The following is a 21,374-nucleotide window of genomic DNA, read 5'->3' on the forward strand; positions in this document are numbered from 1 at the left end:
AGCGATGGCATACAGAGCTGGAATCAGGAATGCGTGAAATGTAAAAAAAAGCCTAGGACAAAAACAAAACAAACAAACACAAAGTAAAGATGTTTAATGCTGCTTTCTGTAGGTCTGAATTCAGAGGCTGAAGCAAACAAGCCGAGGAGGCGGTGGCAAGCGGGGCATGGCTGATAGACCTGGCAGAGTCGAGGTGTTTATTAACAGGAACGAGGTGAAGTCACCCTTCTCAGGTTTTCCAGCCTGTTTATGTGCTCGTGAACTTGTTACTATCCGCTCTCTGCGCTAACCTGACTGCCTCTTTAAAACGGGTTTCGAAGGATGGTTTCTCAGCCATTTGTATTTTATTTTTTAGTATGAAGAGGGTTGCATTGTCAGAAATAACACATGTGAGGTGTGTTGTTTGTTTTATAATGGAGGAACACCGTGGAAACAAAAGAAAAGGCTTTGTTATGATTTCATCCTCTGTGACTGTAACTGCTGCCATGTGTGAAGTAAACATCATTTTGACTTGGTTTTCAACACAGCTCCATTTCTGAAGAAGACACACAATTTCCAATAAATAAACTGCAACAGGAAGGTCTTTCTTACAGTCAGAAAAATCTGCTCTCTGTCTGCCGGCGTAACCTGCAGTGAACTGGTAATGTCAGAAGGAATAATAGCACTTTTAAGAAAAGGAGAACAGAGGGCAGAAGCCCTGCATCACACAACAAAGGTGAAATATTAAACATCTTCTATTAACAAAATCATTAAGAAGACAAGCCTGATTCAGTACAGGAGATGACAGTGACTGATCACAGTGAAGAGAAGAAAGAGGAACGTCTCGAGCTGGAAAAACAACTTTGTAAAAGTAACACATCGGTTTGGACGTATGAAGGACAGAGAGAGTGTGAACTGAAGTTAGTCTGATAATCACTTGTGGACACACAATTTACCCAGCATGGCTGCTGAACAAGCCGGGGTCCAGTTTCCCTGAGGAAACCCCTGAAATGGCTCATCGTGTCTCCATGTCGGGCTGTGGCTCGACATGGAGGTTTGGGTTTTAAAAGATAAGGCCGGTCATCTTCTATATTAATAGTATTTTCAACAGTCCCCATACAGAGACTAAAACCAACAATAATTTGCTTATACTCATGATTAATGTCTGTCAGTCCTCCAGTGTTGCCCAAAAACACATGAGGGAAACACACTGCCGCACTGGATGCCATGTTATGAAACACAAGACCGTACTATTTTTTAAAAATGTTGCCCCAAAGACTAACAGCCATAACTTTTTACAGCATCTGCAGTAAGCAAAAATCAAAGGCCCAACGCATTAGATCTCTGGATATTTTTGACAAATATTGGTTTGGAACAGTGGTTAGCACTGTCGCCTCACAACAAGAAGGGTCCAGGTTTGAGCCTGGACCGGCCCGGGGCTTTTCTGTCCGGACTCTGCATGTTCCTCCCTGTGCCTGCATGGGTTCTCTCCAGGTGCTCCGGCTTCCTCCCAAATTGCTTGTAGGAATGAATGTGAGTGTGTGTGGTTGTTTGTCTACCTGTCAGTCCTGTGATAGACCGGCGACCTGTCCAAGTGGATCCCGCCTCTCGCCCAGTGTCAGCTGGGATTGGCTCCAGCACCCCCACAACCCTCTTCAGGAATAAGTGGTATAGATAAGGGCTGAATGGAATATTTGGGTTGTGTGTTTAGTAATGAGGAAATACCGTGTGTTCCCCAGTGCAGTGGTGTGTTTTTAATTGTTTTAGAACAACAATGGAGGTCTGTGGCACAGATGAATGAGCTAATCCAGGACTGACAGACATTAACAGTGAATAGAAGCAAATCATTGCTGGTTTGAGTCTCTGTATGGGGAGTGTTGACAATACTGTTAATACCGAATACAGAAAATGTCCAGTCTCATCCTTTAACACTGCAAACTGGCAACATATTTTTATGCTTCAGCTTTATTTTCTTCTGTTTTATGCACTTAACTACAGTGACTGTGCACTGTTAAAACATGGGCGACCTACATTCAACACTGCCCTTCAATGCATCCTATTCAGACACAAATGTACTGTAGGTCTGACACCACCTCTGCTGCTGCTGCTTTCATTACACCGACTGTGTAGGCACTGTGTCACAGTATTTATCATTCAGGGTTCCTCTGCTTAGCAGAGGTAACATGCTCTGGAGGTTTTCTGTTAGCCGACCAAGGTGGTTGCAAGAGACAATGCTTTGAAATATTGCCTTCCTCTCTTCTGAATCATGTTGCTTTTGTAAACAACGCTGGGTTCTTTAGTTTGAAAAGGAGCTTGTTTTCACCCACAGCTACTACAGCTTCAAAGTCAGCAGAATAGCTAATAATTAAGCAGGGTATCAGATGTGTTAGTACAGCAAACAGGATGATGCTGAAAGCAGCAAGAATGTTTGACCCCAATTCGAGTGTTCCAGTCAACACAGTGGAACTACAGAGCTTCAGACAATGCCAGAGGAAACAAGATGGTAGACTGTTATGTCATTTTTGAATTCAGGATTTTTTTGGGTGGGGTAGAAAGCATGGCTTGATGAGGCACTGGAGCCATCCTTAATGTAATGCCTCACCCCGACCTGTAATGCTATAAATGCTAGAATGCACAGAGCTCGGAGCTAATGGCCACACAGTGGACTGTGACGCTGCTGCTGCACTGGGCAGATTACCGTAGTAGTTGGCTCTTTGCTGTTAGCTTAACAAGCTCACAGACTGGGGTTAAAACCAAAATTTTCACTTCTCTGCAAGTTTATGCTTGTTTAGCAGGTGTTTATTAAAAACGCCGACTGGCTTTTTTACTGGCAAAGGTTTTATTGCACGGACATTAACGAACATAGGCACTGTAAACTTTAGTTTCACTTCTCTTGGGCTCTCTGTTTCACTGCTGTGACACTCTCAAACACCAACACAAAGGAGAAGTGGCTCCATAAACACCTAAATTGATCACAGATCATGAGCTACTACATCTACTATAGCCTTTAGTTTGCTAGCTAGCAATGCCTTTGCCCCGCAAATGCATCTTTCCTACATGTTCTCCCTTAACACATCCATGATGAGAGCAGGCAGCACATTTCCATGTGGTACAACTTCACACTCCTTACTGTTCTTTCCAGGAATTTAGAAATCTAAATTACTTTTAAAACCTTTGATAAAGCCCCCAGGTTTACAGTGCTCTCAATCCATAAACAGGAGAACATACTGTAATCCTTCAAAGCAGGACTTTGACATGTGTGCACACAGACTCAGGTACTGACCGTACTCCTGGTTGAGCCCCCACAGCTTGATCTTGTTGGCTTCATGCTGGGCCTTCTTCTTCAACCGGCAGGCCCTGGAAACAGAGGACAAGAAAACGCAGTCATTTTCTGGAACAGCAATCTCTGATCTAACATTCCCAGTCTCCACGTGATCATGTTACTGAGAGCAGCTGGAGAGCGATGAGTGAAGGATCTGTTTCCAAACTCTGAGGGAGAGTGACAGAAAGCCTCCCTCATCCCTCTGCTGCTCCGAGTATCATTTGACACCACCACTCTGAAGCAATGTGACCAGTTTGGTTTCAGAATATTTGGAGTCGAAAAGCAGCAGAATGAATCAATCAATGCATGTGAAATATTAATGCATCTCACTGGGACTATAGAGAATTTCACTTTCCCTGCAGCTGTGAGTCAGCTAAATAAAACTTAAGGACACAAAGTATTTGCAGGCCAGTAATGGTAGACAGAATACTCCTGTGTTTCTCAGTCTGATTACGCCTCAGCCACATTTTTCTTTTTGTACTACAAACGACCATACAACCACTCAGTTGACAAAGTCAAACCTGTGATGTACCACAGGCTTTTAAATTGGTAAAAGTGTTTCTCTTCCTCCCCATATGATGCTGAGAGCAAAATCTGTGCAAAATTCAAACAGTTCCTACTGCAATACCAAAAACAGTACCTAAATTAGACTCACTGTTCATTGTGATAGATCACCTGCAGCTGCAATCGGCATGCTGAATGAGAAGAAACCTGTGGCTGCCTGAAGGGAGGAGAAACACATTCACCAATTAAAGGCCTTTGCTATTGGCATGAGGTACCAAACCTGTGGCTTTACCTGTGTGAGATCAAATAATGAAACGAAGCGTGCCTTCAAGACAAGAATGGCTCATACGGTCCACAGCAGGGTATCTGTGTTGTGGCATTGTTGCAGGATAGAAATCTTAAAAGAACCTATTTGAGAGCCGAGTTGGGGACAGACTGAGGAGTTGCGGAGTAGTCAGACATTTTGAGAAACATGTTTATTTGCTGTCTTTAACAAGCGATAAAGCAAAATTTATCTGCCCATCTTTGAAAAAGGTGGTTCTGGTTGTACTGATTCTTAAAGGCAATAAATTAAGGTAGTTAATTCAATCTCCCTCCATCCAATCATGTCTCACTGCAAACCATGCTGCATCTCTTTTGTGGAGCAAATTATACTCTAGCACAGCAGGGTTATATAAATTTAGATATAATAGCTTCTGCTATTTTGGACTGTTCCATCAAAGCTCCGCACTGCAGGCACAGTGCAGCAGTGCACAATCCCATTTGTCATGTCGTCGAAGTTCAACAGGTTTGCAAAAGCTGCACCCAGGTTTGCTTTGCCTCCTGGTCCTGGCAAATCCAAAGCAATTCATGAATTTCTGCCTGAAATGGTGCTGCTGTTAATGCTGATGTGTCACTTAAATAAAAATAATTGTGTGTTTAGTAAAGAGCTTGGTTCTGGATGTGTTAGCCTAGCTTAGCACAAAGAGGAGGCAGGTGGAAATTGCTAGCCTCCTCTCAAAAAGGAAAATACTTTTTCCAACAGCACTAGTACTGCCTGATTTACATATTGTAGATTCTACTAAAACTGCCACAATTAAGTTCAAGAATGATTAAACAGTTTGAGTTGCCTCTGATGGAACTAGGCTAACAGTTTCTACCTTCTTCCAGTCTTTGAGCTAAGCTAGGCTATACAAAACTATTTAAAAAAAGACATCAAGAGAAAACCTTCATGCTCAACTAGGTTACAGCAAACATTTCTTGAATTAGCCTTTGTACTGAACACACAGAGATGAAACTGATATGAACTGCCTCACATAACTCCCAGTAAGAAGCAAAACAACTGTATTGTCTAAAATGACAGTGTTCCTGCAAGACTAATCACTGGGTCAGGGACCAGACCATGGACCTTTCCAACACTAACTGTGTCTGCTGGAGTAACCAGCCAAACTGGGGGCACCACTACTAAGAACTGGGCGAGTGTTTTTCCACCCAGGCAGGTTGTTTTGAACATGACTGGAGAATGAACAAGAGGGAAGGTCTCGAGGCGATCAGGATGAGCCCACTGCCAACTCTGGCCTGGTCTCAGACAGAGGATCTTCACAGAAGAAATTCCTGCATATTAAATTAAAACCTGAACTCAATTACTGAGTAAATATCCTTGCCCCCCTCCCTTCACTGTGTCTGTCATTTCCTGTCACTTTTTCTTTGATTCCATTCCAACTTTCCATCTGATGCTGTGTTTACATTGGGTTTAACATGTTTGTAATAATAACATCTTCCAAAATTTGCCCTCCTCTTTAAACTGCCTGTAATAATGTCCTCTCCTTCAAATTCTCCTCCTCCCTTCCTCCACAGATGAACTTTATATGAACCTCCTCTCTCTCATTGTCTGCCTCCTCAGTCCTGCCCTGATTTCCTTCTATTCATCCTGCTTTCCTCCATCCCATCTCCTCTGCTTCCCTCCAGCCTCCCTTCATTTATTCCATCATGATAACATCCAAGATAAACTCGTTAAAATACACCAATGACCTACATTTTCTAATTATTTGTGTAGTGAACAGTATATAACCCTCAGGCACATCTTGTAAATGTTTAAAATGTAAAAAGGCTGAGCTCCACTCAGGGAGCTGAGAGATCAGGTGCTTCCTCGTCAGAATAAAACTGCAATATATAAGAAATAAGACCAGTTTTCTTAGATTTACTTAAAGATTGTAATCAAACTTAACTGATGCCTTAAACTCCATGGAGATTTGATGTTTTCTTAATGTATTCATGTCTTTCCATGCCTTCCGGAAATAGCATTAGAAGGTCAACCGGTCTTGACAAGGCTAAAGACTGGGGATACCAAACCACAAAGCCCTGCAGGATTCTCCTCCAACAACTTACAAACACTGAAAAGCTCTCAAAATGCCCATTCATGTCTGATAAGTCGATACAGAAAGTCTCCAGGGCTCTGACTTGGTGCAGAAGTGCAGTGAGTGGAGTCAGGTACCTGGAGGCCAGCTTGTTCTTCTCCTTGCGGGACCGGGCTCGGGCCACAGCGGGCAGGTCATTGACTGGACCCATTCCGTCGATAGCAGCGTTGAGCTTCTGCAGCTGCTCCCCGATGTTGTGGAGCTTCTGAGGGTTTGGTGTCAGGTCACTGGCGTCAGTCTTGCGAGCTTTGCGGCGCCCTTTTTTGCCTGGCCAGTGGATCACAGAATGAATTCAATGTGTGCCCCTACAAGTCTTTCAGCCCTCTTTGGTTCAATCTAAACCCACAAGAGCATTTGTAAGTCCATTAACAAACAGTAACGCATTGGAATGTACTGCAGAACAGCAGTGCTGCCAATGTGCTGCACAGTCACGTCTGCTTCTGAGAGAAGATTTACTTATCAGGGAAACAATGGAAAAAAAAAATCAGATTTTGACATAAAAGTTGTATGTAGGGCACAAGCCTGGGGGTCCCAATCCAATTTACGTCACATGGGATGAAAGAAATGGGACGTTGTTAGCTGCAGTGTGAATGCCGCTTTAATGACTCTTGCTGCTAAGGAGCACTCAGTCAAGGGTGTTTGAATCTCTCTGATTAAACAGTTGATCACAAACCTTCCTTTGTCTGAGCGACAATAAAAAAGCATCTCAATACAAACACTGTATTTTTACTAAATAAATTAGTACATTCTGACTTACTTATTCATACAATAATCAAAATGTCCACAGATCCATTGTTTTGTTCATTGATTGGTCTCAGGATTATAAGTGACACTGCATTAATCAACCCCGCGGTGTTCTCACCCTCTCTGCGGTACAGTGTGCTCGGGAGAGTGCTGGAGCTCCACGACAGAGACCAGTGCACATCTCCGCCCAGCTTCTTCTTTGTGGTTGATTCTCTAGCGCGTCTGTACTCCCAGAAACAGCTGCGCTTCGAGGGGCGCTCGCCTGGCTTCCTCACTGGCTCTGCCTCCACCTCTGAAGGAACAAAACACACACACAATATTTTGAATTTGTGCATTAATGCAAATGTAGTAAACGTTCTGCAGCTCTGTCACAGGAATTCAAGCAATTATTTTAATCAGTAATTCATCTAGAAATTCATGCCAAAAACATCATTTTGTGAATTAAACGACTATAATATACGACAATATACTCATATTTGATGCTTCTTGAATCTAAAATTGCTCATAAGACACCAGAAAAGAAAACTGTTTAGTGTGTATCTCTGCAATTTACCACTAGCATTTTGTAAACTTTGGTTCGAGGGCGAAAATCAATGGGATTTATTCTCTAGGAATTCAGATTAACTATAAAAAAATGAAATTTCTATTACATTTCACAATATATTTTCAAAAACATAAGTGCTGGACACATTTGAAATGAGCCAAATTCGGGACAAAACATTGCAGCCATCCTCTGGGTACCATGAACGTCCATACCAAACTGAATGGCTATTCACTCTGTAGCTGTTGAGATATTTAGCTCTTGACCAATGACGTCCCTCAAGTGCATTGAGTTTTAGATTTTCACAGCAGGACCTCAGGAAGATAAAAACAAATTAGCCCGCTGATGTATCAAAAGTGGCACGGTCGACAGGGGTGTTTTAAAAATGCTATGTGGTATCTGACCGATCAGTGGCGTTCAGCACTGCAGGCCTTACCTCCATCATTCTTAGACCTTCAAAAATTAGCCTACTACCCCCTGACTAGGGACTTTGAGAGGATGAACTACTGCACACCCCCAGGAACTACAGTGGCAAGAAAAAGTATGTGAACCTGTTGGAATTTCATGGTTTTCTGCATTAATTTGTCATAAAATGTGATCTGATCTTCATCTAAGCCAAGAGTACTGATGAATGAGAGAAAGTCACTTTCAGCTTTTCCCATTTTAGGGGTCGCCACAGCGAATCTTCACACTGACGACTCGCATATTGACATTTGTCACGTGTTTTACACCGGATGCCCTTCCTGACACAACCCTGACTTGAACCCGGGAGCGTTGCACCTTAACCACTAGCCTACCAGGGACGAGGTTGTTTCTTTACCTCATTGATGAGTCTTCGTTGTGCTCTTGGGGTCATTTTGACCGGGTGCCCACTTCTTGGTAGAGTAGCCACAGTCCCAAAGTGTCTCCATTTGTAGATCGTTTGTCTAACTGTAGACTGGTGAATTTCTAAAGTCTTTGAAGTCACTTTAACCCTTTCCAGCTTTAAGTAAATCAACATTTCTTGATTGTAAATCTGAAAGCTCTTTTTGGTAAGGCGTAGCTCACTTATGTGATATTCTTTTTGTGTGGAGCAAACTTAAAAGGTTTGAGTGGTTTTTATCAGTCCAAGTAGCTCTAGTCCACACCTCCAAACTCATTTTCTTAACAATAATAGGTATGCTAACACCTAACTCCAATTAGCTTTTTGAGGTCATTAACTCGGGTTCACATACTTTTTCCACTAGCACTGCCCCCTTTTTATGGTTGTTCTCAATAAGTTGTTCTCAATAAAGACATGAAAGATCAGAATTGTTTTTGTGTTGTTATTTTTGGCACATTATATTCATCAGTACTCTTGACTTAGATGAAGATCAGATCACATTTTATGACAAATTAATGCAGAAAACCATGAAATTCCAAGAGGTTCACATACTTTTTCTTGCCAATGTAAATTTAGACTCGACAAAATTCCGCAAAATTCCGCAAAAGGTCCCAGTTTTCCAGGGAAGGTTCCTTTGGCGGCTCTAGAACATCCACATGTTGATTTCCTGGCCATGCAGCTATATGCAAATGATAGTTTCTCTTTTGCTTCAGTTCTCTGATTTTGCCTGATTTAATCTTTTGTTTTCATTCACCATGAATTATAATTATAGCGACAGAACTGCTGAATTGTCAGAGTTTGAACTCTTTGACCTGTGATAACACACTTCATGACATTCTGTAGAGCTAAATGATACCCAGGTGCAACTTTTAGTTTAATTGGCAGCAACCGTTCAACATTTTGAGTTTTCATACCCATTTGCCAACATTAAATATCCTTAAAGTACATTAATATCCTGTTACAGTGCCAGAAATAATACCTTAGGTTAGAATCAGCATTAAGAAAATGAAATATTCCATGAATTTTGACTTTTTATTATCAAATAAATATTGATGTAATCTGGCTCAGATGATTCATCAGAATCGCCTGAGGTTTCAGATCTACCACAGACACCCAGGTCCACATACACTCAGTACTCCGTCCCAGTTTATTATTGTATTATGAAGAAAACTGAATCTCATCCACTGCTATGAAGGTGGACAACACTGACAGCACACATAAGGTATTCAACAGAAGGGAAACATCCCGGATCTTAATGTGAAAGATAAACCATAATCAGAACTGACAGGTATTAATGCTTACATTTGCCTGGAATGAAATCACACTGTGAACCCTAATCCACAAACACACGCTGTATGTCTTAATGACAAAGCCACCAACAGCTAGAACTGTATGCATGTATGATGTTTCAGAGGCAGACACCTACATGAGCGCACAGACGTCACTGACAATTAGCCTCGGGCGCACAGAGCCGTGAATAATAGCATCATAAATAATACAACATGCAGAGCTCTACCAGCAGGAGGACAGGAGAGGCACTTCTTCAAATCCACCAGAGCAGGATTCAAAAAATAAAATGCACTGCCATAATGAAAATAGTCATTTTCAGCTGGATAAAACCTGACTCAAAGTTAATGACCATTACGTCCTATTGTAGCCATCAGCCAAGGATGGCCGCCACCCCCACTCCCCACCTCACCCCACACACAGATGGCTTATGTAACATCATGTCACCTCGTCCAATGTGCACATAGCACCATTGCCTGCACTCTCTCTCCTCAACTCAATCTCTCGCTCCATGGCTCACTGTTTTACACATTTGCATAAACACACACACCCAACATGCTCTTCAATCTTCTGTCCAATCTCCTAAACTCACTCATTCTCTCAGCTCTGTCTGTGTACACACACACACACACACTTTTTTCCATCCATCACACAGTCCTTTGCGATGGCTGTGGGCTAATGGTAATATCTCCACTGAGCAAATACACTACTGCAGTAACAGAGAGCAACAATGGTGCCTCGCAACAATTGAAATATGACCCAGACCTGTCTTACAGAGAGCGAGCCAGCGACCTCTCTGTTACCTCGCAACAAGACACCCATGTTTATCTAACGTGAGGACCATCCGACACAGAAAGAGCCTGGGAAAATCTGTAATCTGAAGTGAAGTCAGTCTCCATGTGTGTTATCTAATATACGTATGTGTATATATTTCATGTCCTGTAGTGGAGACATGACATTTAAGGGGTTTAGCTGATGCTGTAACAGCTACCAGCAACTTCATCTGTGGAACAAGCTCCAGTTATTATTGTGGAGTTGGTTCTGCTTTAATGTGCTATTGGACAGCAAATGACTATGTCTAGTAAATTGACTTTGAAATGTAAAATCAGCAGAGCCCCATTTAATTAAGTGTAGTGCAAGTGAGGCCACTGGTCAAGTGATAAGGGCAAATCCCAATTCCCTTGTGCGACTGCTCCTCGGTCCTTGATCCTTATTGTTCAAGTCGAGCGAGGACCGAGGACGTCCCAAGACTCTTATATGTTCTCGTGGGTCAATGAGGGAGGATACACAAGCACATCTGTCCTGGAAGTCTTTTGTGGACCGACATGCCCCTTTAATGGAAATGAGTTGGTGATTGGATGCTTCAGATGTTGGAATTCTTTAAAAAGAGACCTAATAAAATGTTGCTCTGCACGCTTTGTAAATCTGAAATGGCCTAGCAGCACATCTGCTATGCACCTCAAAGAAAACATCCTGGGACTCTCAAACATCAAAACGACAAGACGATTGCTGGTTGGTCTCAGTGACTGCTGTAGTTCTTATCTGTTGTGTTTCAGTCAAGAACTAACAGAAGACTCCCTGGAGCTGATGCTAACGGCTAGTCGCCACTAGCACTGAAGTAAATCATACTCAAATGTGACACAACCCTTATGGTAATTAAACTCCATCCTAATTGGACACACACTGCATAAATCTTAACATCTTAACTTTTGTGACAAGTAGTATCATTAGGTAAAAGATAAAGTTTGAAATGATTCCTTCATTCTTAAATGTCAGGTTAAAGTAATGATAACTGCACCTGCCTTCAATGGAAATACAGCAGATATTATGTTGAAAGATTAATGTAAGGGTTATTATTTATTGGTAAGTTAACCAAAGGATTAATTGACTACTCAGAAAATAATCGATAGATTACTCAAAAAGGGCCAAAAGTTACGATTGATGGAGTAATATAAAATATTTGATGGATTAATAAAAAAAAAAAATAAAAAAAATCACTAGTTGCAACCATGCTGTAGATCCTGGATTTTTAAAAGGATTTCTCAACAATTCACATTATTAAAAACTTTTCACTATTTCCTGAATACTGAAGTTTAAAAATAAATCACCTATCCAGTAATTTTCTGTCACTATGTGTATTATTTGTGCAGCTCTGAATTTAGAGACAAACATTTCCAAACATTTCCACTGCTAAAATAAATTCACAGCCTTGAGGGAGATCATCATCCTCAAGGCCAAAGCCAGGGTTATATAAATATTTAGACCTGGATTCTGCAAATTCCTTCACCACACACACAAGAATATAATTCTGATGGAGAAAAGCTCAGTTCTTTATTTATTTTTCTTCGACTAGAAGCAGACATATTTAAACATATTTGGCCTAAAATACAGCAAAATAGTCCTAGAAGGGTATTTACCCCCCAGGTAGCAAAACCATCCACACTGCTAGGGAAAATACTGAGGCTTCTGCACTTGACCACCTTCACAATGTGGGAGATACACAGAGAAAGGTGGAGGAAATCTTGCTACAAAGTTTTGAACTTACAGTAGGATTCAATGAAAAACTGAGCTGATAAATGAAATGTGTTATTCAGCTTGTATTTAGCCATTCTAACCATCATAACCAGCAGTTCAGTGTGGGTTGTTCATTTGCTTGTACTCTAGGACATGAAGGTGTATCTGTCCACGTGTCCATGTCCAAGTGCATGTGTGTGGATTTCCAAGATGCACAGAGAGGGAATGTCTCTCTGAGAGGTAGGTCAGGCAGTAAGGTAAGTAGCTTTATGTGTTTTTTTTATGATCTTCTTCTACATTTGACTTTACCTCAAAACATGCTGTATGGCTGCTTTGTCGGCCACTTTCTTTCCTGCGGCGTGTGGCTGCACAGCGAATACGGAGGACGAAGGTCAACGCTACAGCACCAGGACAACAGCTCATGTTCTGTGGACCACGGCTGCAGCTAAAGCTCATTTTCATTATTGATTCATCTCTATTAATTGAATAATTGCCTGCCTAAAACTAATAAAAAGGCCCAGTTGTCCGGAGCCCAAGCTGCAGGCTTCACACGTCTTGTTTTGTTTAACAAGAGTCCAAAACCCAGGGGTAATCAGCTTTTTAATATATGGAAGCATTTGACAAGCTGGAACAAGCAAACTTACTCAGATGACTAATGAATAAACAAAATAATTGCCCGTGGAACCAATCGAGCAATTCTTTCAATTCTACTGTGCAGCTTTATGTGTGAGAGATAACAGAGGGGTAAAGAAGTAATGAGGCTGAACGCTGCAGCCTATAGCTGCCATGGTTGTGTTGCCTTTGAAGCTGCTTAAAAAGCCATTTCTGCTGCAACAGTTGTTTAACAATCTACCAACTTTCACACCCACTTTAACACGGTCAACAGACCAGCCGACTTTTAACAAAGGCAAAAGCAAAGTGGCTTTCACAGTTGGTGTCTGAATAGAAGAGATTCCAACCTTTAAGGCCATTTAATAACCGTAATACTGTGGCCACTAAAGCAGCATGTTGTCTGGGAATTACACCTGCAACGTTGCTATAAGACGTGCCCCTGCTCAGCCAAAAAGTCGGACGTGTCGCTCTGAGGTCTCCTCTGGACCTGCGACAGACTGAAATGGTTTCCGCGTGGGCAGGCGGGCTGCTGACAGCGCTGTGTTGAGCTGACATGTCCTCACCACACAGACACACTGAAAGCAGAACTCACCACATTCAGTTTCTGAGGTGCTGGAGAGTTCAGCTTCCACCACCGTCTCCTCCATTCCCTCCTCTCCTTCCTCTGCCTCCTCCTCTTCATCCTCCTCTTCTTCCTCCTCCTCGTCCTCTTCCTCTTCCAGATCAATCTCACCCATGGCCTGGCCCTCCTCCTTGCCCCGCACGTCCTGTTGCGCCTCCCCCTCTCGCACCTCGTCTGTCTGGGAGTTGTGACTGGGCCCTGTTCCCAGCTCCCCGCCCTGGCTCAGGGAGTAGTTGTGCTCCTCGCTGCAGTGCTCTAAAGCCAAACCTGCCGCCGCCACCACCACTTCCTCTTCCTCCTGTGCCACCTGATACACCTCCACTGTACGCTCCCTTGACATTCCCCCATCCTGTCCCCCTCCTGTTGCTCTTCCCACAACACATAACCCCCTCTCTGTTGTCGTGGCAACAGAGATATGCCCCTCCTCCCTCCCTGCAGCAGTCGCCTGGACTTCCTGGGTGACGGGAGATAGTGTGTGCCTGTTCTTCCTCCTCCTCCTCTCCTCCTCCTCCTCCTCTTCCTCCTCCTGCTCCTCCTGGCTCCTCCCCCAGCGGCCCATCAGTACGGCCTCCTCGGAGTAAGCCAGCAGCTCCCCTCCCACCCCGAGGCCCGGCTTGGTGTAGCGAGCCATCTCGTCCAATGCAGACACATCCCAGCGCTCTGGGTGTAGGTCTTCACCGAAGCCACCGTCGTCCACCAGGTCGCTTAGCAACTCAAAGGGTCGTTTCCTTGGTGATGCCGGGGAGCCTAGCATGAGGAGCACGCTCTAAAGGGGGACAGAGACATCTTAAATTTGGCAGATCCGGTATTTGTAACATTACTCACATGTCAGCACGGTCTCTTAATATTACAGAGGGAGGTCAGCAATAAAACATTTGCCTTGCTGCTCTGTAGTTAAACTCCTCATTAATCATTAATTTAATTATTTACACAGGCAGCTACAAACTCTAAAATGGTGGTATCCTTTTACAATAAGTAAAGACACGTAGCTCAATGCGACAGAATCAGGTGCTGTTTGCAATGAATGAAGCTATCAGGTTAGCAAAGTACTCACAACCCAGACTATGCACTGAACCGATGGATGTACACAGATAAATGTAGTCTGGATGGGATTAAAATCACTGACAAACATGTGCACTGGAATTTTAACATCACCCGACCTCTCGTGGAGCAACTAACCCTGTCTCAATGGAAACTGGATCCTGATCTTTCAGTCCTGGCCCTAATGGACCGACTAATTCCTGAGACACCAGGTAAACACAGTTAACTTAATTTAACCAGCTCGCCAACTGCTTAACCAACTGTCTATATCCTGAGGGCCATGGCCAGAATAAGCAGCTAGAAGGATATGGAGAAAGTCTACCATGGACCCCCTTTAAAATTTCCTGTGACATTCAATGTCTTATTCGGTGAAACCCAAAATCTGACATTAAACTGCCAAAACAGGTTTTTCATTAGTGTGAAGTGGAGGTCTGCAGTATGTATGAAAATTACCCTAACCCCCCCCATAGAGGAAAATCAACATCACTCCTGGCCCTCAGAGGCTGATTCAGACCAAATTAACCAGCTAGGCAACAATGTGTAAGGTCTTATTTGTTGAAATTCAAGGACTCTGTCTTGATTCAAAGTAAGGCATGACATTGGTCAAAATTAGAGATCAGACGAGCTTTGCAAGTTACTGTGATGTTGTGGTTAAATGTGTGTTAGCAAGGACATTTAAGGGCTTTTCATGCTTTGTGCATCCACATGTCCTCTTTGGTTGAATGACATAAGTTTTGTCATCTTCCCAGGTCCACGCGGACTCTTTGTGGATGGCTGCGTGCAAGCCATAATTTTGAGGACGGTCCGCAAAAGCAAAAAGGCCCCAGCTGCACATGTGTGCGTCCCTCACCACTGTACACACAAGGGTGAGCAAAGCATGTCTAGCCTTTCAGAAGGCGGAAGCATATTCATGGATTCCATTTCAATAAAAAAAAAAAAAACATCTTAAAAAGCCACCAATTCATTTCGTCAGTAAACTAAGAGTTGGGAAATATCACTAGGAAATTTGTGGCGCTCTCCATCACCTGCTGTCTCACCTGGTCGTACTCAGTCCTGCCCCCCTGTGGCGACATGACCAGAGGGTAGGGGCTAAGCAGACCCCTGTGTCCCCCGTAGGCCTCGCCAAACGCAGGCTCCATCCCATTCATACCCGGCTGAGGGGGAGGAAACACATACAGACACAGAGTGAGACACAAATCCAACAGGGAGGCTGTGAGGTGTATCATTCTGAGGTGACCGGTAAGAACGACTGTGGTTTCACCGCGGCTCCTACTCTACCTGAGGCATGCCCGAGGCAGGAGGGTGTCGGGTCGCGGTCACAACTTCAGTTCAAGCGAGTTCTGCTGCAGAAACACAACCAAGCTCAGATCTAAACATCGAGATGAAGCAAGGAGGAGACAGGGGAGAAAACAAAGAGTTTAGAAGAAAGATGGCAGAAAAGGTTATTGACAGGAGAGCAAAGGAGGTGAGGAGGTTACGGACCTACAGGGCGAGACTTGAGAGGGTCAAGGGGTCAAGTTCTTTTCACATGTCGCAGGCCTGCAGCTCTCAGCCTCGCAGCCTGGATGAAGAGAGTAGAGAAGCAAGTCAGACCTGGATTCAACTCAGGTCACAGTACAAAATAAACAGCAATAAAACAGCCAAGAGTAAACAGATCGTTAAAGCATCTAACATGTGTCTATGCTGTCTCGAGATTTTAACTGCTATGTTTTATAGAGCACTAGTCATTCAGTCGGTCTGAGCAGCAAAACAAGAAGAGACGACAGCAGTAAAAACGATAAAATATGTTTTCAGCACCATTTTAATAAACCTGTGCATCTTCCTTAAAATATGACATTTTTTTAATGTTTCAAAAGAAAACATTTGACAGATGTAATCTGTTAAACTCTATTTTGTTGTTCATTTCCTGTTTGTGAAGTGAAACATTAATGAAGATGGAGCTCTTTTGTTTGCTCGGCCGTGACTATTGTTGCTTACATTAACTGGTTCTTCTATTAATACATCCACAACATGAAACAACATACTGTGACTGCTACTGCCAGAAATGTAGGACATATCACTTCCTGAGAAAGGCCTGCCAACAATAAGCATTTAAAATAGCTCATATAAAAGCTTTCATGCAACAGATAAAGGTCAAATTCTACTGTAGAGTAACAAAAGTGTTCCTGTAGCATTTGTAGATTAAAATGTGAATGATTACCAACTCATGTGTTGGTTCAGTACTATGTGCTGTTACTATCACAAGCTGCAGCACAGGACAACTGGTGTTAATTTGTTAAGTTACACAGCCTGTGCTTTGCTAAAGAAACAGAAAATGAGCTGGAAAGAAGATATGAAGGAGATAAAAACAGAGTAGAGCTGGAGTTAAACATTTCTCATGAAGTTACAGCTCAATGTGAGGAGTCAAATATCCACTTTTCTTGCTTAGTAAGGCTCCAGTGAAGAATCGAATGAAAAGGGTAAAGGAAAAGGAGAGGAGGAAGCTAATCTTAAACCTCCTGCTAACTGGAAAATGAGCTATGCCAGCAAGTTAGCTGAGCTGACAAGCTGAATTTAGCAGCGTTAGCTTGTTTTCTAAAGGGTCAAGAATGAACAAAAAAAGAGGTTCACCATTCAGATTCTGGTCTGGATTTCTTTTTTTTGAAACAAAGCTAATGTTTTTTTATTTAGTTATTCCTTATTGTCAACAAATACTTATTACTATACTACTTCATACTTTGACGTCTTTACTATTGGTTCTTACTTAAGATGTTAATTGTTGAAAATAATCAAATACATTTTTAAAAGATAAAGCTGGTCATTTTCTATATTACTAGCATTTTCAGCAACCTCCATACAGAGACTACAATGGACAATCAGTCGCATCTTCTCACAGTCAATGTTCATCAGTGTGTCAGTCCTGGATCAGCTTCTTCAACTGTTCCGAACGTGAGGAGCTAGCGGAATGTAAACAAAGACAAGAGCTCGCGCAAGATCTCACCAATGTGCATTTGACTCTGATTTCAGGAAATTATGGCTGCATGGCGCCTTTGGGGAGCAATGTGGGGTCTGGGGTTTCATTATGGGATGCGGAGATGCATTGGTTTTGAACAACAGAGATCTATTGCACAGACAAACAAGCTAATCCAGGACTGACAGCTGACAGACATTAACCATGAGTCGAATAAATCCACTGTCAATTAGTTTCTCTATGGAGATTGCTGAAAATACTCTCTCTCTCTATACCGCTTAATCCCGAACGGGGTCACAGGGGGGCTGAAGCCAATCCCAGCCAGCATTGGGCGAAAGGCAGGGTACACCCTGGACAGGTTGCTGGTCCATTACACACACACACACACACACACACACACACCTACGGGCAATTTAGAGACACCAATCAACCTAAGCCACATGTCTTTGCACAGTGGGAGGAAGCTGGAGTACCCGGAGAAAACCCACGCAAGCAGGGGGAGAACATGCAAACTCCACACAGAAAAGTCGCAAACCCGGAACCTTCTCGCTGTGAGGCAATGGCACTACCCACCGTGCCACCGTGCTGCCCAATGAAAATAGAAAATAAACGGTCTAAACCTGAAAAAGCTCAGTAATATTCTTAAACATCCGGCCACTGTAGCTTTAGGCAAACCTGACTCAAGGAGGAAACAGTGTGTTTGTTGGGGACTGTTTTCAGCGGTGGATGAATCCACATTTGATTCTCCAGTATCTGTGGCAGCCGGGGGGGGGTGCTTAATCATTTGAACCAGCTTAAAGCTGCTCCTGAGACACCTCATTCTACTGCAATCAACTGCTTCTTTGCACAGTCCATGAAGATGACTGCTATAGGCTATTTAGGATTAGACTATCTGGCACTTTAACTTTCCATTCAAATTACAATACAATGTTTTGGTGTATTTATAAAACTACACAGCACGTTCTCAGCTACTGCTGCATCACCAGTGCCATCCTCCATACTCACTCATTCATTGTCAGTTTTAGTCTGTATGGGGAGAGTTGAAAATGCTGTTAATATAAAAAAAATACCGATCTTATCCTTTAACCCTGAAGAAAAGGAACAGATTAAAAACATATTTCTATCCTGTACAAGACTGGATCCTAGGGAAACTCTGTCAATCCTGGCTGATCTAAACCACCCCTTGCACAGAGAATTCAAGCTGTCAGATCACAGATATAACAGGCCAGTGAGCAATACAAATTGTTTAAAAACTATTATCCCAGTTGCCATTGTTTTTTTTTTTTTTTTAGAGAAGTTGATTTGATGAGCATTTTATGTATCAACTATGGTTGATCGTCACTATTGCTGTTGTACTTGCATGCTTAATTTTAATGGTGTTGATGTTATTGAATGCATGGATACTATTGGCTGTACAACAATTTCCCTCCTTTGTTGGATAATAAAGGACATTTTGATCTGAATCTAAATCTAGGAATTTTACCATTTGAAACACTTGTGTTCCTACGGTTACTGTTTCAGACATGGTAATGTCATTAGGCAAAAACGTGCTCCACTAAACTATTCAAATGGTTAATAACAAGACACCTACAATTGATTACCCTCTCAGTCTTATCATCTTACTGGTCATGGTTGTGCTATTTAGAAAATCACCTAATCAACACAGAACCACAAGAGAAACAAAACTGGGGACGACTAGCCCAAAGGTCAGCTCTGTCATGAACAGAGTTCAGATTGTTCTTCCACACTGACCAAGGAATATACCAGATAAAGCACTGACTCTGTGAGTGTGTGTGCGTCTCAGGCTGTGAGGGCAGTGTGAGACAGTATTCCTGTCAGCTGTTCATAAGCATCCTCCTCCCTGGCCTTATTTAGACAAGCACTACTTCTGACGCACAAACACACAAACAGGTAAGACATGCTTACACTTGAGCACACACTCTCTCACATAAACCCACATGCACAAACACAAACACACACACACACAAACTGGCAATTTATTTAGCCAAGAATGTGCCTACTTGTTCACTGTCTCTCTCTCTCTGAAGCCCACTCACCTACTCTCTTGATCTCTCTCCCTCTGTTTTCTCACTTCATTCCCACTCTCTCTCTCCTTCCCTCCCTCGCCACCATTTGCACAGATGACGGGAAAAGTGACGCAAGCTGAAACCCTTCCAAACGTTCCTGAGCTCTGACCAGCATTCATCAGCTCTGGCTGCACTACAACCTCCAAAGACTGTGTATACCATACCCCATATTCTACCACCACCACTCACACCCTGTGTGTGTTCATGTCTTTATGTACTCAAGCATGTGTACAGGAATGTGCACAGGTTCCTCTGTTATCTTTTTGTCTCTTATCCCCAAATACAGTCAGGGTGGTTGTTCAGCAACACATAATCAAAGAAATCACTCCCACAACTTTAGAGTTTGTATACATCATACAGATATTAAACAGCCCATGGCTGCTCAGTTTGCTCATCTCTCATCTCATCTCATTTTCCATACCGCTTAGTCCTGAACGGGCTCAAGGGGTGGGTGGGCTGGAGCCAATCTCAGCTGGCATCAGGCAAAAGGTGGGGTACACCCTGGACAGGTCGCCGGTCCATCACAGGGCCAACACATAGACAAACCACACACACACACACACACACACACACACACACACACACACACCTAGGGGCAATTTAGAGTCACCATTCAACCTAAGCCGCATGTCTTTGCACAGTGGGAGGAAGCTGGAGTACCCGGAGAAAACCCACGCAAGCAGGGGGAGAACATGCAAACTCCACACAGAAAAGTCGCAAACCCAGAACCTTCTCACTGTGAGGCAATGGCACTACCCACGGTGCCACCGTGCTGCCCAATGAAAACAGAAAATAAACGGTCTAAACCTGAAAAAGCTCAGTAATATTCTTAAACATCCGGCCACTGTAGCTTTAGGCAAACCTGACTCAAGGAGGAAACAGTGTGTTTGTTGGGGACTGTTTTCAGCGGTGGATGAATCCACATTTGATTCTCCAGTATCTGTGGCAGCAGGAGAGTGTAGTGGGACTGAGTAAACAAAACAACAACAACAACAAAACCCCCCAACTACATTGTGTGTGTTTTCATGGTAACAAAGTAACATGTAACCCAGTGCAACAGTGTGGTTACTGATGCGTTTAAGTAGTTCCTGAACGACAATGGTGCTCTGTGGCACAGACGGAGAGGATCCATCACACTTTGGATACAAACACATTTGTTAAGATGCATTCACTGTGCACTTGGTATTTTGACACAGTACATAATATATCCAACCTTTTTCTTTAACCCAGCTAACTTGTCCGCTGAAGAGCTGCTTCTTTGATTCCACCTGCTGAGAAGTGCTGCTTCATTTAATGTTTATGAAACCAAAAATCCAATTCTGCCTCAGAGGAGAAGAGAGGAGGCCTCGGTGAAATCTACGAATCAGACCGAGCTGTTTTCAGACAAGGACATGATGAAACACAGAGCAACACTTACAGACACACACACACACACACACACACACACACACGCACACACACACACTGCGGGAACAATGCAGACCTGCTGTTCAGCACCTGTGGAAAACCAGGAGAAACCAGCTCACACTGATCAGGGTTTAGCGAATCGAGAACAAGGCATTAATACGTTCTCTATGGATTGACCTCAGGTGCACAAGAATGAGGAAATGAGGATCGGCTGGGCGGTTATGACAGTGCCTTGGCACACTACATGGAAAACCGGTATTTGGCAAACAAAGCAAGCCAGCTACCAATATATTGTGCACACAAACACTTACCAGGCACAAACTGAATGAATATCCCAGAAGCTACAAATGTACTACATCTTTATGATGAAGTTGCAGCAGCAGCAGCACTGTGAGCTGGAGCATGTGAGACACACAGAGCCCTGTGAGTTTGTGTAAGGGTTACGACTATTTTATGTCGGCTGTTTGCTTGTGCCAACAGTACAACTTGTCCAAGTGGAAATTATG

General features: G+C 43.1%; 1 protein-coding gene across 9 annotated transcripts in view; it reads right to left on the minus strand.

Moving 5' to 3' along the window:
- Positions 1 to 21,374, minus strand: part of LOC109973881 (CREB3 regulatory factor-like) — a 28,661-nt gene that overhangs the window by 3,128 nt on the left and 4,159 nt on the right. For 6 of the 9 annotated variants that reach the window (XM_020623745.1, XM_020623743.1, XM_020623744.1 and 3 more), the window contains 7 exons: positions 15,907 to 15,985; positions 15,703 to 15,793; positions 15,450 to 15,578; positions 13,354 to 14,149; positions 7,064 to 7,237; positions 6,279 to 6,468; positions 3,263 to 3,336 (listed from right to left, as the gene is read on the minus strand). In XM_020623745.1, coding sequence (XP_020479401.1) covers positions 3,263 to 3,336; positions 6,279 to 6,468; positions 7,064 to 7,237; positions 13,354 to 14,149; positions 15,450 to 15,578; positions 15,703 to 15,711 — 1,372 coding nt within the window. In that variant the 5' untranslated portion in view covers positions 15,712 to 15,793; positions 15,907 to 15,985. The remainder of the gene's footprint in view (positions 1 to 3,262; positions 3,337 to 6,278; positions 6,469 to 7,063; positions 7,238 to 13,353; positions 14,150 to 15,449; positions 15,579 to 15,702; positions 15,794 to 15,906; positions 15,986 to 21,374) is intronic. The other 3 variants (XM_020623749.1, XM_020623748.1, XM_020623750.1) reach the window with 3 other exon arrangements.

Source organism: Monopterus albus, unplaced genomic scaffold (genome assembly GCF_001952655.1).
Source record: "Monopterus albus unplaced genomic scaffold, M_albus_1.0 scaffold309.1, whole genome shotgun sequence".
NCBI classification, from domain to species: domain Eukaryota; kingdom Metazoa; phylum Chordata; class Actinopteri; order Synbranchiformes; family Synbranchidae; genus Monopterus; species Monopterus albus.